Genomic DNA, 15,231 nt, shown 5'->3' on the forward strand with positions numbered 1-15,231 from the left:
TCATTCGTAAAATTTATTAGAATTGTAAAACCTTTTTACAATGATAGTCTTACTCCTATTTTAATAATTTTTGAAATATTTTTCATTTATTTTTTTAGTCAATAGATTTTACGTTATTAAATTAAAGTTCTATAATTTTATAAAAATTAATAAATCAATTACTTTATATTGGAGTTTATAATGGAAAGATTATGATTATGTAGGAAAAAAGAGAAAAAAATATAAAATATGTTTTATTATTAAAACATAAAGTAAAGGGTAATTTTGGTATTTTGAAATTTATTTAGTATAGTTTGACCATTGATCCAAGCATAATGACTAAAGAGTTAACAAAAACAAAAAATGGAGGACTATATAATTATTTCTAAAAACATAGGGACTAAGTAGTGTATTAGGTAAAAACACAAGGACCTTATAATTATTTACCCTAAATATTAACTTTTTTTTTTTTTAAGAAAAGACAATATTATTGGCTAATATCAGCAAAAAGAATAGAGGACAAAAATGGAGGGGCAAATTGCCACTCACTACGGTAAGACACAGAACTAACTGCTTGGGCTAGACAGTGAGCAGCACAGTTCGCTAACCGTTTAACAAAAGAGATAGATACATCATCTAGCTCTTGAATCAACAAAATACAATCAGAAATCAACTCAGAAAAATACGAAATCGATTGATAACGCTCCTTAATCGCAAGAACAACTGACAAGCAATCTGAACGAATCTCCACCTTTTTTAAACCACAATCTTTGATCCACGAAAGAGCTTCTTTAATGGCCATAGCCTCAGCCAATATTGGTTCAAAACATCCATTCAGACCTCCATGACATGCAAATAAACACGAACCCGAATGATCCCTTAAAATAAACACAAAAGAGCAGTAACCTTCATCATGAAATAGGCCAACGTCAACGTTACAAGCAATCTGACCAAGATCGGGACAGACCCAATTAGCCAGACGACCAGCCAAACCAGAAAAACCAGTTTGTCTTAAAGATTGGGCAATTTTCCACTCTTCCAACTCCTTAGAAGCAACACGAATTAAATCTCGTGATGATAAGCAAGAATGAGACCAAACATGATTATTCCTATTCTTCCAAAGCCACAAGAGAACAAAGAAGATTTTACCAGAAACGGAGTGGTCAAAATTCCGTAACAATAAATCCAACCAAACACCAAAATCTCGAACACTCAACATACGATTATCCAAATAAAATTCTAACCATACCTCTTGAGAGAACAAGCAAAGTAAGAAAATATGTGACTCATCCTCAACATCATCGTTGCACATTGGACAAATTGGTGAAAGATTATTGTGACGTCTCAGTAAATTCTTCGTAACAATAATAAATATTAACTTTAGTAACTTACTATAAATATATATTTTTAAAATTTATACAGTTATATAAATTATTTAGTAGTTTAACTTTTTACATTTTTATAATAATATTAACATTTATTGAAAGTTACAAACATAATTTATTAGCCCTTTTATCTTCTTTTCTCTTATCACTTACAATCATGGTTGTCAAAACCAGACCAGTCAAAGAACCAGAAGATATAAAGAGTCAAGGATTAGAGGTTCAATCGATGTTCTGTTACAGATCGATCTCGAGACGTGTTAGTTTTAATCCTAAACTAACAAAGAAGTTATTCTCTAGCTAAACTAGAGAGTTAATCCCGGATTTACGGCTTAAATCCGTAAAAAATCAAGATTCCCCATTGTTGAAGGTTGAAAACCTCAACAAAACTTCATAAAGAAGAAGATAGAATTATATTGATTAAAAGCTGTGTTTCGTATAAAGAAAGAAGCTTATATAGCTCATTCTAATAAAATGTAAAAGACATAACTAATCTAGGTAGGGTTACAAATAATAAAGAGTCACAGGGATAGAATAGGAATGAAATGCCAAATGGCATTTAGGGAATTAGACTAAAAGGGCAACAATAAGGCTAAAATGGCATAATGGTAAATAAGAGGTGTAAGGAATTGGAGCAGCCTTTGTCCTCTTGTCTGGTGTATCTTCTTCTTATACTGAAAAGCTGGTTCGGCGTCGCTAAAAATCAACATTTCGTCGCTGAAAGGAAATTCGCCGTCGCTGAAAATGGCCGGATTATTCTCCAAGTCAGTTGACACGCGTGTCGGCTAGAGTATTTTACACATTAAGAAATATATTGGTTAACTAAAAAAAATTCTCTCTAATATCACTATCAGAAAATAAACAATGAAATATTAAAAAATACATGTACCAATAAAAAAAAAAATTAATATTTGGACTAAAAAACTAAACTAAAGATTCTTGGAATCCTAAAATAACTTATATTTGAAAAAAAAAAAAAACTAATTTGGTAGATTGACCTATACAAGGGAATGGAGGGAATATTATCTATTTTCTTAAATTTTTTATTTTTATTTAATAAAATATTTATAATCTAAAATTTACAGTTTTATATTGCTCTACTTCTAATTTTATAACTTTCTAAATAGGTTTCATTTATTTTTCTAATGAAACAAATTCTATGCCACTAAATTAAAGTTTTATAATTATATAAAAATTAATAAATTGATTACTTAATATTAATATTGGAAAAGATATGACATGGGAAAAAAAAATAATATAAAAAATAAAGTTTATGTGAGAAAAATAAAATAAAATAGAAAAAGTAAATGTTCTTTTCATTAAAATTAGGATAAAATTATCATTCTTAATTTCATTTGACCATTAAGTTTAACAAAAGGACTAAAGGGGTTAGACGAATACAAAACTGACACGCTATATGATTATTTAAAAAACAGAGGACTAACTAGTGTAATATATAAAAATGTAGAAACTAATAAATTGTTTACCCCTCTATATATATGTATATATATATAAATAGAGAGTTACAAGTCCCATAATAGAAGGGAAAAGAGCTCTTTTTTTTTTTTTTTAATTTTAAAACTTGTAGAAGATAATCTAGAAAATATCACGGACCTATTGAACATTTGATTAACATCGTGAATCAGATCATATTGATTCACGCCTGAAAACACATGAAATGAATTTCCAATTTTTATAAATCATGGAAATGTGACCCAAAGTGTCTTACAAATTTCTGAGAGATTCCGAGTCTGAAATGGATACGGAAATGTTATACGCTTTAAAATCAAAATATATGTGCAACATAGCCCTATATCTTCCCATTCTATAGCTCGAACTTGACTTCCAAGCAAAAACATGTAAGCGATATAACAAAAATGCAGCAGTACACCATAGCAATGTCTAAGAGGTAACGAAATAGAGGAACTGCTGCATACCTTGGAAAGGTTTTCAACCAGTTAAATGCAACATAGGTCACCAAACTTTTATGATCGTCTCAATCAACTTCAATTTGTCTCAATAAAATCATTGAATTATGTCTCAATAAAGTCACTCTCAAATTAAGAGCAAAAAGATACCGGAAATATGACGTGCATTCCACGCAAGCACTAGTCAACCGAAACGACATGTGCCTGCACCTAGCTGACACATATTTTGGCCGTCTAGGTGGTAGTCACATGTCGTTTAGGTGGTAGCCATGTGTCAGTTTAGTCAGCATTGAAAGTTGAGTACTGCAGATGTGGCAACCACATCACATTTCCGATGTATTTTTACTCTTAAAATTGTTTGAGTGACTTTATTGAGACAAAATTCAAAGTTGAATGATTGTATGGAGACACATTAAAGCTGAGTGACCATTTTAACATAACCATGAAAATCCGGTGAACAACCATGCATTTAACTCAACATATGAAGATCTGATAATTAGGAAATGTCTCTTCGACTTTCAAGTAATTGACATCAACCACCACTTCTCCAAAATCCTCTGCCAGACCAATAATATCATGCTGATAAAGCTTAGTATACCAAATTTAACCAACACTAACATGTGTACATCTAATTTTGCAAGCCGAATGATATAAGATTAAAAATAACAAAAGGGTTAGAAATACAAACCTTCATATATGGTTCTTGCAAAATCGACATATTTAGGTACGATATCTCGGTATATGATTCCTCCTGGATGGGCATCCAACACAACCAGGACTCCTGTCAAATCGACAGCAAACTGCATTACACGCATGTAGTAGCAATATTGACGTCACTGCACCCCTTTTTACTGTATCTACCTAAGAAAGGGTAAATCATACCCATGGCCACTCAACTCAAAACCGGACATAAAGGTCCTTTAACCTTGACTACTTCCATAACAGATGACACTCCATTATAAAGCCAGCGAAAATGATATTCTAAGCAGAACTTTTTGATTTTTTAGTCATTTAGATGTTATTCAGTTAGGAGAGAGAAAGGGGTTGTTTAGAGAGAGAGGTCCGAAAATTATGATTTGGAAAATTGAAAATGTGGTTCTAAACAACTTTAATTCTTGAGTATTTATATTTTGATGTTGTCAATTTTGAGATTGTTCATTTTCAAACGGAACTTTTATGTTAGTAAAAGACAAAGTTTAGGAACTTTTATGTCGCTTTTGAAGTTCATAAGCTATAACGAAAGTAAGGTCAAAGTTAAGGAGCTATGAGTGCAATTTACCCCTATAACTCCTATTTTAACTTCAGTAAGCGTATTTGTTATGCATGCAGTTCTTTATTACAATTAAGATGTACACAAACATGAGGCTAAAACAGTAGAAATGAACCCACACCAAGAAACATAGCCAACTAGCCAAATAACTGATTGCAACAACTGATATCATCTTGAAGGATATTAACCACAGAAAGATCAAGGACCCCATATTTCCACCAGCTAAGATAAAAGGAGAAACAGTTGACTCATAATCTAAGCTACAGAGAGTTTTAGGGTAAATTACACTCATAGCACTTCAACTTTGGAAAACTTAAAAAACGGACATAAAAGTCCATGAACTTTGCGCTTTACTAACATAAAACTCTCTTATGAAAGTAAATAACCTCAAAGTGACCATTGACAACCTCAAAATGAAAAAAAGTTCAACAATGGAAGTTGTTTAGAACTACATTTCCCATGGAACCATGTTTTCAATTTACCAAAATCGCCATTTTCAGAGTTTTCTCGCTCTAAGCATCCACTTTTTTTTTTCTCCTAACCATCCCACCTAAATGATCTCAAAACCAAAAAGTTCGAGAATTAAAGTTGCTTAGAACATCATCTCCATCAATTCTACAATGGAGAGATACCTTCTATTAGAGTGGTCACAAGTTAAGGGACTTTTATGTTAGTAAAGGGCAAAATTGATGGACTTTTATATATAGTTTTGAAGTTTAAGGTCCATAAAGTAAGACCAAAATTGAGGACCATAATTGTAATTTATCCAAGATTTTTACCTGCATCTCATTTTTATAATTAACTAGCATAAAAACAAACTTGATACAAAATTGACTTAAGGGAGCATACCAGGTGCCAGCCAAGCTTTGGAGGAATTGCTTGGAAATGGAGCTAGCCAAAGAATGTTCCGCAAATTCATTGAATCATCATAAGTTACATTAGAACCTAAGAGAACATTCAACCACTATGAGCAAAACAACTGCAAAGAGCTATGAACAAATTCAGTGTAATAAAATGAGATGAAAATTGCTATACTGCTTCACTAATAGGGATCTGAGTAATCATTGATTGACCCTTTACCTTTTTGGCAATAACCCATGTTGCATGGAAATACTTTTTTATCATACGCTGGATATTCTTTAGCATGAAATCTGAAAGTATAAAGCGTTAAACATATATAGAAATGCAATATGACAGCATTTTTTTTTTCCCTATTGGAGGAAAATATGAATATCAATTTGTTTAAGTTTATTGTTTCTTTCTTGCTCTGCCTATACATTGATAAACAACCCACTGTCTTTGTTGGTGCAGCTGAGTTGCACCTTTAGATTTTCCTGCTACATAAAGAGCTAGAGTATTCAAGATCTTAAGAAATGTAGACACGTTTTAAAGTCGTGAGACCTAAGGAATGGAAACTTGAGCTAAAACGGACAACATCTACATGGTATTGAATTAGACTGTTACAATTGGTATAAGAGCAACTCTCCACGTAATGTGTTAGTTCGTAGATGAACCAAGCAGAAGTTGGTGGACCTGTGAATGCGATCCTAAGAGGATGACATCAGGGTGGAAGGCCTAAACAATTAGCAGCCCTAAAGGATGGTCATGGAAGAGGATGGAATGAATCCTACATTGGAATTGGAATTGAAAAGAGAGTGATTGAGCTATCTTAGTAAGGGATGTTTTTAAAGAGCGATTGAGCTATCTTAGTAAGGGATGTTTTTAATAAATGTAAACGTGTTTTAAACCGTTTGCTGCCAAACAAATAGAACTTGAGCCAAAACTTGTAGATATTGGCCAAATATTGTTATATACAAGCATGTCTATGGATACATACAGTCTTGCGTTATAAATTATAATCAAGCAAAAGTCCAAGACTTGTTTTGGTCTACTTTGGTTTATAAATTATATCCACTTAAATTTTCTACCACCTATGTGAGAGCATACAAAGGAGATAGATGCAGAGCAGACTTACAAAATACCCAGCCTTCCCGTTTCAGTAGCAATGAAAACGTGCCCATGAAAGAAGTCATAACGATTTAATGAAACATCCAGCCCAATGGAGAGGCCACGAGCAACAATCAATTCAAATAAAAATTTAAAATAAGAATTCAATTCCTGCAATTCGAAAAAGGAAACAATAACCTTCATAAATTTCCATCGTAACAACATTTAAACAAACAAGGAAAAAGATGTATGTAATAATAGCGGGTAAATTACATCCATGGACACTGAATTTTGACGGTTTTCACGATATGGCCAATGAACTTCAAAACATAATATAAAAGCTACTGAATTTTACACTGTGGCCACTTACCCACCTTTGACTCTCTTTTTTATTAGATTAACTTTTCCCTCTCTCCCTATTTTACCCCTCCCTTCCTTCTTTCACAACTTCATCTCTTGCTCATTATATATATATTTTTTTTATCTTTCATCTTTTTCTCCCCAATAAGTGCAAAAGTTGCAGAACTAAAACAGGCAGAAACAAAATCATTAACACAATTTATTTCGGTAAGCAATAATTAAAACAACATAGAAATAAGTATAAAGTGATTAGTCCCAGTAAATGAATACAACAATTTTCAATTCCATATAGCATTGTAAAGAAAAATAATAATAATTGAACTGCCATAATATCAATAATAATAATTATAACTCCAATAATAGCAATCTACTATGATTCTGATCCCACTAAAACAAAATCATTCAAAACCCAGAAAATAATATACGTAACCCAGAAAAGAGAAAAGGACAAAAAGAAAAACGAACCTTGTTCAAGCGATGATTATATCCAATGGTGATTGACCAAATTCACTTGGTCAATCACTGACCAGGTGAAAATTAATGTATCATAGGATTCCTCCCTTTTCTCTATATTTTTAGGAGAAGAGAGAAAAAGATGAAAGAGAGAGAGAGAAAAAATATAGAGAGAAAGAGATGAAGTAAAAAAAGAAGGAAGGGAGGGTTAGAATAGGAATAGAGAGAAAAGTTAGAGAGGAGTCAAAGGTAAAAAAAGAGTAGGTCAATAATAGTTGCACTGTGTGATAAAGTATAAAGTGCAGTGATTTTATGGTATGTTTTGAAGCTTAGAGCATCTCGAACAGCCTCTTAAGTTGGCCCTTAAGTTAAAATTTGAGGGGGGAGAATGAAAAATCAGCTCCAACAGCCTCTTAGTCCCCATTAAAAAAAAAAAGGGCGGTCCGGTCCCACTACGCGTCCCCGCTCAGCGATGGTCCGGGGAGGGGTCCCACCACAAGGGTGTACTGGGGGCAAGCCTCTTAGCCTCATACTCTCTATTAATAGAGAGCATCTCTCCACCTCTTAGTGTCTTTTAATTCATTTTTTATTAATAATTTATTATTGAAGAGTCTCTCTTCTTGCACTATTCGTGAATATAACAACAATTAATAATTTTAATGATAAAATAATAAATAAGGAGTGACTATAAAGAGTATTGTTGGAGATGATATGTCTTAGTCACTCTTAAATCACTAAGAGTCTCTTGGAGATGCTCTTAGTGACCAAACCGTGAAAATTCAGTGGCCATAGGTGTAATTTACCCAATAATAGCGACCCAAACCTCACTAATGAAGCGTCTCCCATATGGTGTTCTAGTAAGCTCACATCGGTTTTCTTTTGATCTTTCAACATCAGGTACCTATAGCATTACAATAGAAAGCATACATTAGCTTTAAATTTTAGCTACATCCAAACGGCAAAAGCCATGGATTGATTCCTTCATCTGTTATTTCAAGACACTAAACTTCTAGTCTCTTATTTTCGATCACAAATCCTCCCGTGGCTGTAAAAATCAAATTTAAACATTAACCACTTGAACTTAGAAGCCTCATTAACCACCTGAACTTAGACGATTAACCTCTAAGTGGTATGTAATACAGTAAGAGGAGATTTGGACAGTTGAACAAGTTTGAAGTGCATATCAACTCAGGGGGCAGTCAATTTAACTAAGTTTAGAGGGCTAAGATTACTTTAAGCAAGTTCAAGGTACCAATAGGATATTTAGATGCTAGTGAGATATCTCTAAAATTTAAAGTTCACATGAGAATCGGGTTTTTTTTACCAAATTCAACTGCTCCTGATCTATTAAGTACAAATTTCAAACCCATATGAATTGAATAACGTTAACTAATTTGGCAGTATGAACTTCATGTGAAATGAATTGAGTAACGCTAACTAGTTTTTTTTTTTTTTTTTTTGAAGAAAGTAACGCTAACTAGTTTGGCAGTATGAACTTAATGTGAAAAAAGAATGAACAGAATTCAGGGAGGTATAATGTATTGAAATGAAAAGTCAGAATGATAAGTACCTGAACGCTTTTTGCCTATCCAAAACATAAGCACTTAAAATTAAACTTCAAAGAGCATAAACAGATGTTACTTAAAACATGAACTCACAGGCAAGACAGTAGGATCCAGCGCTCGATAAATTGCATCAGGATCGCCGCCGGAGTCAAAGGCGAGGCGAGCCAGCTCAAGGACGGGCTCAGGCGGCCACCAAATGAGCTCATTCTCCTCTCTCCGGCTTCTTTCCCGGTTGAGACGTTGAGAAGAGAGTCTCCGTCTAGAAGAGTGTGGTTCATACAGAGATATGGGCTCAAGAGGAACGAAAGGGACGAGAAATTTGAGGCAGGTTCTGAGTTCGTCGGAGAGAAGAGGGGTGACTTTGGAGGATTGGCATGTGGGGCCAAGGACGGAGAGCAAATCGCCGGCTGTGGCTTTCGGGATCGGCGGTAAAGAAGATTGAGACTGTGATTTGAAGAAGAAACGAGTGGAAGATGTTGAGGCTGTGAGAGAGAGAGAAAAAAATACAGCAAATCGCAGGGAAAGAAATGGATTGCCCATTTCTCCCCTCTCCACTGGACTGGTACGGAAAAGAGGGAACCTACTGATTTTCCATTTCCTGTTAGCTAAATGCTTCACTTACTGGAGCTGTTAAAAAAAGGTGGATTACTATACCCATCCACGATTTCCCACGCTGAGTCTCGGAAAAAGATCAAAATACCCTATTCTCAAATTTCAAAATTCTCAAATTCTCTGGAACAAAGTAAACTCTCTTTAATCTAATCTGAACTAATTTATTAACAAAAAACATGGATCGGGTGAGGAGCAGTCGCGGAAAAGGACTCATAGTACATAATTTGCATCGAAATTTGATTGATTTACATTTTTATTTACTGAAATCGGATAAAAAATCTGATTTCTGTATCGGGACGTATGAACATCACGTCCCGACACAGGTAGGGACGTATAAACAATACACCCCTACACAGGTAAAGACGTAATGTTCATACGCCCCATCTGTGGTGGAGGCGTGATACTCATACGCCACCGCCACAGATAGGGCGTATGAACAACACGCCTCCACCTGTGTGAGGGCATGATGTTTATATGTCCTGGGGTAATTTTTAAAAAAATTATAATTAGAATTATTTTTTAATTTTTTTTCTAGTTTAAAATATATTTTTTAGTTAGAATAATATTTTTTATTTTCATACATCCGTAATACTCATACGCCACTACCATTTTCGCTCCAATAGCGAATATGTAAGTTTTTTATTATTTATTTTTATTTTACCTATGTTTTTTCTAATATTTAAATTTTTTGCAGTAGGTTAGTCATTTGGCAGACATCGCTCAGCGAGCGATCGCACTCGTGCCCGTTGAGCAGACTCCACCAGTTAGGACTGATCTGGAGCAGATTATGGAGGAACGGAACCGAGCGAATTGACTTGTTGTAATTTTTTAATATTTAGAATTCTTTAGAACTTATTGTTTTTAACACATTTTAATACATATTTGATACTTCATGTATATTATTTAATTATAATGTTAATAATTATAATTCAAATTATAATGTTAATAATTAAAATATTTAGAATTTTTTAAAATAATTATAATATTTAGAATTGTTTAGAATAATAATTAAAATGTAAAATTGGAAAAAAAAATTCACACGTGGGCATGTGAACATCACGCCTCACCACGTGGTGGGGCGTGTGGCTATCATGCCTCACCACGTCGTTATACGCTCGCGTTCCGTAGAGAGAGAAAAAAAACTTTTTGCAAAGACTAAAACAGTAAGAACATTTTCGTCATTTCCTTAGGCTAAGTGTGTAAAAATGGGGTTGGGAATAACAACACCCAAGAAGAATGAGATAATAAAATAGGTATTGTAATCAATTGTATTAATACGCATATTAGGTAGTTAGACTATATATATGAGTAGGGTGCAAACGAGCCTAACCGAGACCGAACAGGGTCATGCTTGGCTCGACTCGAGAAGTTCGAAGATCGGACTCGGTTCGAGCTCGAAGCTCGCCGAACCTGGAATTTTAGAGCTCGAGCTTGAAGCTCATCGAGCGGCTCGTTTTGAATTTATTTTTAAATAGTTTTGAATATACATGTGTCTCAATAACATTTTATTATCTAAAATCAGTCTTCTAATGAAGGAATACAAAATTTAAACTTCAAAAAACAAAATTTAAGGACCTTATACCGCCCCACATGCCATGCCAAAAAAATAAGGGGATCCCATCCCATAATAAATGATCTAATATTTCTCTCTCTAGACACACACATACTCTCTCTACATACATTGTTATCTTACCCTCACCGCCCATTAACTTGATCGTTATAGTGTATCATAGGGATCGCCCCTAGCACATGTATGAAAGATGAACCCAACGTAAAGCCATCAATCCCAACTTCTCATTATTTGGTGCGATGAGCATGTCTGGGGAACTGAGATTACTGCAGCTGCACTGTTCGGACTGGTCTACGATCAACTTATTGTTCCCAAGAAAGGAAAAGGAGCCGCTGTTAAGGAAACAGAGGGAATGCTGACTAGAAAAGGGAAGAAGGGAAAGCAAGTTCAAGCTGACAAACAGGACAGAAAGAGAAAAGTTGTTCAGACCTCTTCAAAAGATGTTGTTTCTCCACCGAAGAAGGTTCGGTTTGTGTCCAAAGGAACAAAGCCTCAAGTTGCACAAGGTCAAGCTGAGCCTAAGTCAGCAGAAAACCTCAAAAGGCAAGCTGAGCCTGAAGAAGAAGAAAAAGAGGACACTCCTGAGCAACCACTGAGAAAGAAGAAGAAGGTCTCTTCTGGGTTAAGTCCCATCGACGTTCCTCCAATTGGAGTCGTTATCTCTGAAGACTCTCATTTTGTGAGAAGTCAGGGCATTGTTCTTGAGAAAAACCCCACTGACCAAAATGAAGAAGAACTGGGTGGTCAGTTTGATACTGAGGAGACAGTAGATGTTGAGCAACATGAGACAGCAGATGTTGAGCAACATGAACCAACCAACACTGAGTAGGTTGAAGAAGATGCTGAGCCTACAGCAAAAGATCATGCTGATCAAGGGGCAACTTCACCTACTGACTCAATTGAGTCCATTCCTGCTGACCCCTCTCCTCAAAAGACTAGGAGATTAAGGAGACTTAAAAAGAAGGCTAAAAAATCCCCCGTTATTGACCTTCTGGGTGACTCACCTTTACGAGATCCCATAACTGATCTGTCCGATCTGTAGTTCAAATTCTTCTCTGATCAAACTGAGTTTTCTCCACCAGAGCAACAGGAAAAGCAAGCCTCTGTTTCTCAACCGCAGGAACATGCCGACTCAATTGCTACTCAACATCAAGTTGATACCGAGCAAGTGCTCGAAGTTCCTGCTCCTCAACATAATGAGCTAGCCAAGGAAACACCTGCTCAGGTCAGTGCTGAAACACCTCAACCTCCTCAAACCAGTCAGCTTCAGCCTGACTCTGAGCAAGTAGATAATTCTGCCGATCATCCTCTTTCACATCCTCACATGCAGAATATCAACCAGTCAGCTCCTGCTGGAAATCTAAACTCAAGTCCAGCCGCTGATCATGCTGGCACTTCAAATAATGAATTGAACCAAACACCTCCTCCATCCGGTTTCATTCATATTCCGGCAACTGGGTCAAACAATGATGGATCCTATGCTTATCTGAATGCTACTGAGTCTGGTCGAAGAATCATTGACTCAGCTCAAGCTCTACTCCAGGACCTCCATCAAACCAATGCCGACGCCGCTGGGTCAGTTCCTGTTGAGCCAACTCAACTTTCGTCTGTCACTCAGCTTCTCACAAAAATCAAAGGTCTTAAGGATCTTCTGAGTGTCATGACTTCACTCCAGTCTCAACAGCCCAAGCAGGAATCAATAACAAAGCTGGACGAACTCCAACTGACAATGGTCAATCACATGAACTCTCTTCAGGGTCAACTTCAAAACCTGTCACCTGCGAATTCAATGTATGCAACTTCTGCTGAAGTTTATCAACTCTTCACCCAGCTTCAATCTGAGCAAGCCAAAACCAACGAGCAACTCTCTTCCTCCTCCCAATGCTCCATTGAGCAAATCAGTGAGGCTGTCCGTCTACTCAACTTGAGTAAGGAAGAGATGGAAACTGACCAACTCAAGACGAATGAAATTCTGAGGTACTCTCAAGTCAATTTCAACCATGTGCGCCACTCAAATGTTCAACGTCAGTATTATGATTCGGCCTTGCTAAAGATGTTTCATCAAGCTTATGCCATGCTGACTAACACTATCCACTGGGTTGGGAAGTCTCAAGAATAAATCCTTAGTATGCTTAGTGCCTCGGTCAGGGTTCCCCGTTATGTTCTGGATGATGGTATTCCCGTCTTTGACGGTCTCAATGAAAGCACGAAAAAGCTTAAGGCATATTCCGCCAGATTAACTCGTGCTGCCCTCGAAGACACCTTCATTCCTCCTCCACCTGATGCTGGCAAAACGGGGGAAAAAGAACAAGCTCAAAGAACTCAGCAAATAGGAGAAGCATCTGGAAGTCAGCAGAAACAAAAGGGAAAAGCCAAAGAGCATCTTGTCCAGATCAACTACAAGAAAAAATAGCTTGACTAGGATTGCTAGATTTAAAACTTGTATTCTTTTCCTAATGTATTTTGTTGTGCTGACCATTAATACAAAATTATGCATGCATTTACCTTTTTCAAAACTGACTAATCTTATGTGATGCCTACTTATGTTTTGTGCTAAACACTTAATGTATCTTCATTAAATCAACTGTGTTATGTGCTTACATTGCTTCATGATTGTCTGCTGTGTTGATCTATAAATTGACCTCTCTTACATGTCTTCTCAACTAAAACTCATTGAACAAAGATATACTCAGCGTACTCTGATATCTAAATCTTCCACATAACTTAAACTGAGTTAAATAGAATATGTTCTATGAGCTGACCTATTTCTGAAAACTGACCTTAGACTTACTTGATTAAACCTTGAAATGTTTAAAGTAAAACTAAGTCAGTAGCTCAACCCTTACGGGGGAGTATCTTGAGTAAAACAAGGTCAACTATCATGGGGGAGCTCAACACTGAGTTCCTTACTGAATATTTTTGCCAACATCAAAATGGGGGAGTTTGTTGAAACACCTTTCCACATGATTTTGATTTGACAAAATTATTTATGTAATTGATAAAAAATATTCTAACACATTAAATTTAAATGCCTTGATTTATTCACACTAATGTGTTTGTTCAATGTTGAGTTAATTTGATTTATAAGACATTAAGATAAAAAGCCTAAAGGCCCATAAGAGGAAGTCCAGCCCAAGTCAACAGATCAAGACCTCACGGCCCAGGAAGACAAAACGCAGTCGTTCTAAGCAAAGCACTAGCTCAGCGTGAAGAAGGATCGAGAAGCCTTCTATCAATTGCTTCAAGATGAAGCTGTTGAGTTGAACGACAAGAAGTACAAGTCAGCGATAGAACAAAACCAACTTGGAGATAAAGTATTTCTACTTTGGGTAAAGCTCAGAAGACACAGTTAGCTGTCTGGAAGACTTTGCTATAAATGTCGAAACATTCTGTTCATCTGACGAAAAGCTGTTGAGCACTGCCGAAGACAGAAGATACAAGAATCTCATTGGCCAACGACACTGAGCACGTCCAGATTGAAAGCGACAGGAAGCCGTTTGCCTCCAACGGTTATTTCGAAATTCAAAATCACCGGTGCTTAAAGTGTCACTATAAATAGGCCTATCAAATGCTTCATTCGAGGCAGATCTTCAATCAAGTCGAAACGCTGACCAAATTCATACTTGAAGTTCTGTGAGAAAAGCAAAGCAAATCTTACACCAATTCCAATCATTGTGTAAAAGTCTAGAGTGATTTCATTCATCTAAAGTGTCTTAGCAATTGTTGTTTAGGACAAACACTTATCATTTCTAGAAGAATAGAAAGGAGAAGCTGAGTACTCGGTTATAGTACTCAGCGGTAGTTATAGGAGTGAGTAGAGGAATAGAGGAAGGTACTCTTGTATACTCAGCTTCTGTTGTAAAGGGTTTCGTGCTCTACCTTTAAAGAGCTCAATAGAGGATTCAAAAAGCTCGGAACGAGTTCCGGGGACTGGACGTAGGCGGAGAGGCCGAACCAGGATATGTCTGATGAGTAACATATTTCTAACCTTTAAACTCCTTTATATATTGCTTGCTATAAAACTGACTAAGTAACGAACAGACACTGAGTTGAGTGCACTAAGAAGTTGAGTTCAGGAATAGACTTAAGTGCTATCTCTTGACTCAAGGAAAGAAGCAGACTTAGTCACCAGTTGACTAAGCTTGTGTCTTAAAACTACTTAGCG

General features: G+C 35.9%; 1 protein-coding gene across 5 annotated transcripts; it reads right to left on the reverse strand.

Annotated features, from left to right (window-relative positions):
• Nucleotides 1-1,793: 1,793 nt before the first annotated feature.
• LOC136206038 (uncharacterized) lies at nucleotides 1,794-9,513 on the reverse strand. 5 transcript variants are annotated; one of them, XR_010676191.1, is made up of 8 exons: nucleotides 8,978-9,512; nucleotides 8,143-8,220; nucleotides 6,535-6,677; nucleotides 5,640-5,710; nucleotides 5,409-5,504; nucleotides 3,978-4,070; nucleotides 3,299-3,846; nucleotides 1,794-2,099 (listed from the first exon to the last, which is right to left on the reverse strand). XR_010676191.1 is itself a non-coding variant. In XM_065996947.1 (7 exons), the coding sequence occupies exons 1-7, from the start codon at nucleotides 9,422-9,424 to the stop codon at nucleotides 2,065-2,067; spliced, it is 963 nt and encodes a 320-aa protein (XP_065853019.1). In that variant the 5' UTR covers nucleotides 9,425-9,513; the 3' UTR covers nucleotides 1,794-2,064. The 5 variants fall into 5 exon arrangements, 2 of the variants coding, with proteins under 2 accessions (XP_065853019.1, XP_065853017.1); XR_010676190.1 differs by having other exon boundaries at nucleotides 1,794-2,146; XR_010676192.1 differs by lacking the exon at nucleotides 8,143-8,220 and having other exon boundaries at nucleotides 1,794-2,146; nucleotides 8,978-9,513.
• Between the last annotated feature and the right edge of the window lie 5,718 nt (nucleotides 9,514-15,231).

The sequence above is a fragment of the Euphorbia lathyris genome, chromosome 9 (assembly GCF_963576675.1).
Source record: "Euphorbia lathyris chromosome 9, ddEupLath1.1, whole genome shotgun sequence".
NCBI classification, from domain to species: Eukaryota; Viridiplantae; Streptophyta; class Magnoliopsida; order Malpighiales; family Euphorbiaceae; genus Euphorbia; species Euphorbia lathyris.

Excerpts from the sequence above, each read along its gene's own strand:
- LOC136206038 (XM_065996945.1), bottom strand. The coding sequence starts at position 9,424 with ATGGGCAATCCATTTCTTTCCCTGCGATTTGCTGTATTTTTTTCTCTC. Across the intron at positions 5,505-5,639 it reads CATGGGTTATTGCCAAAAAG|GTTCTAATGTAACTTATGAT; the intron begins GTAAAGGGTCAA and ends ATGTTCTCTTAG. Across the intron at positions 4,071-5,408 it reads CAAAGCTTGGCTGGCACCTG|GAGTCCTGGTTGTGTTGGAT; the intron begins GTATGCTCCCTT and ends TCGATTTGACAG.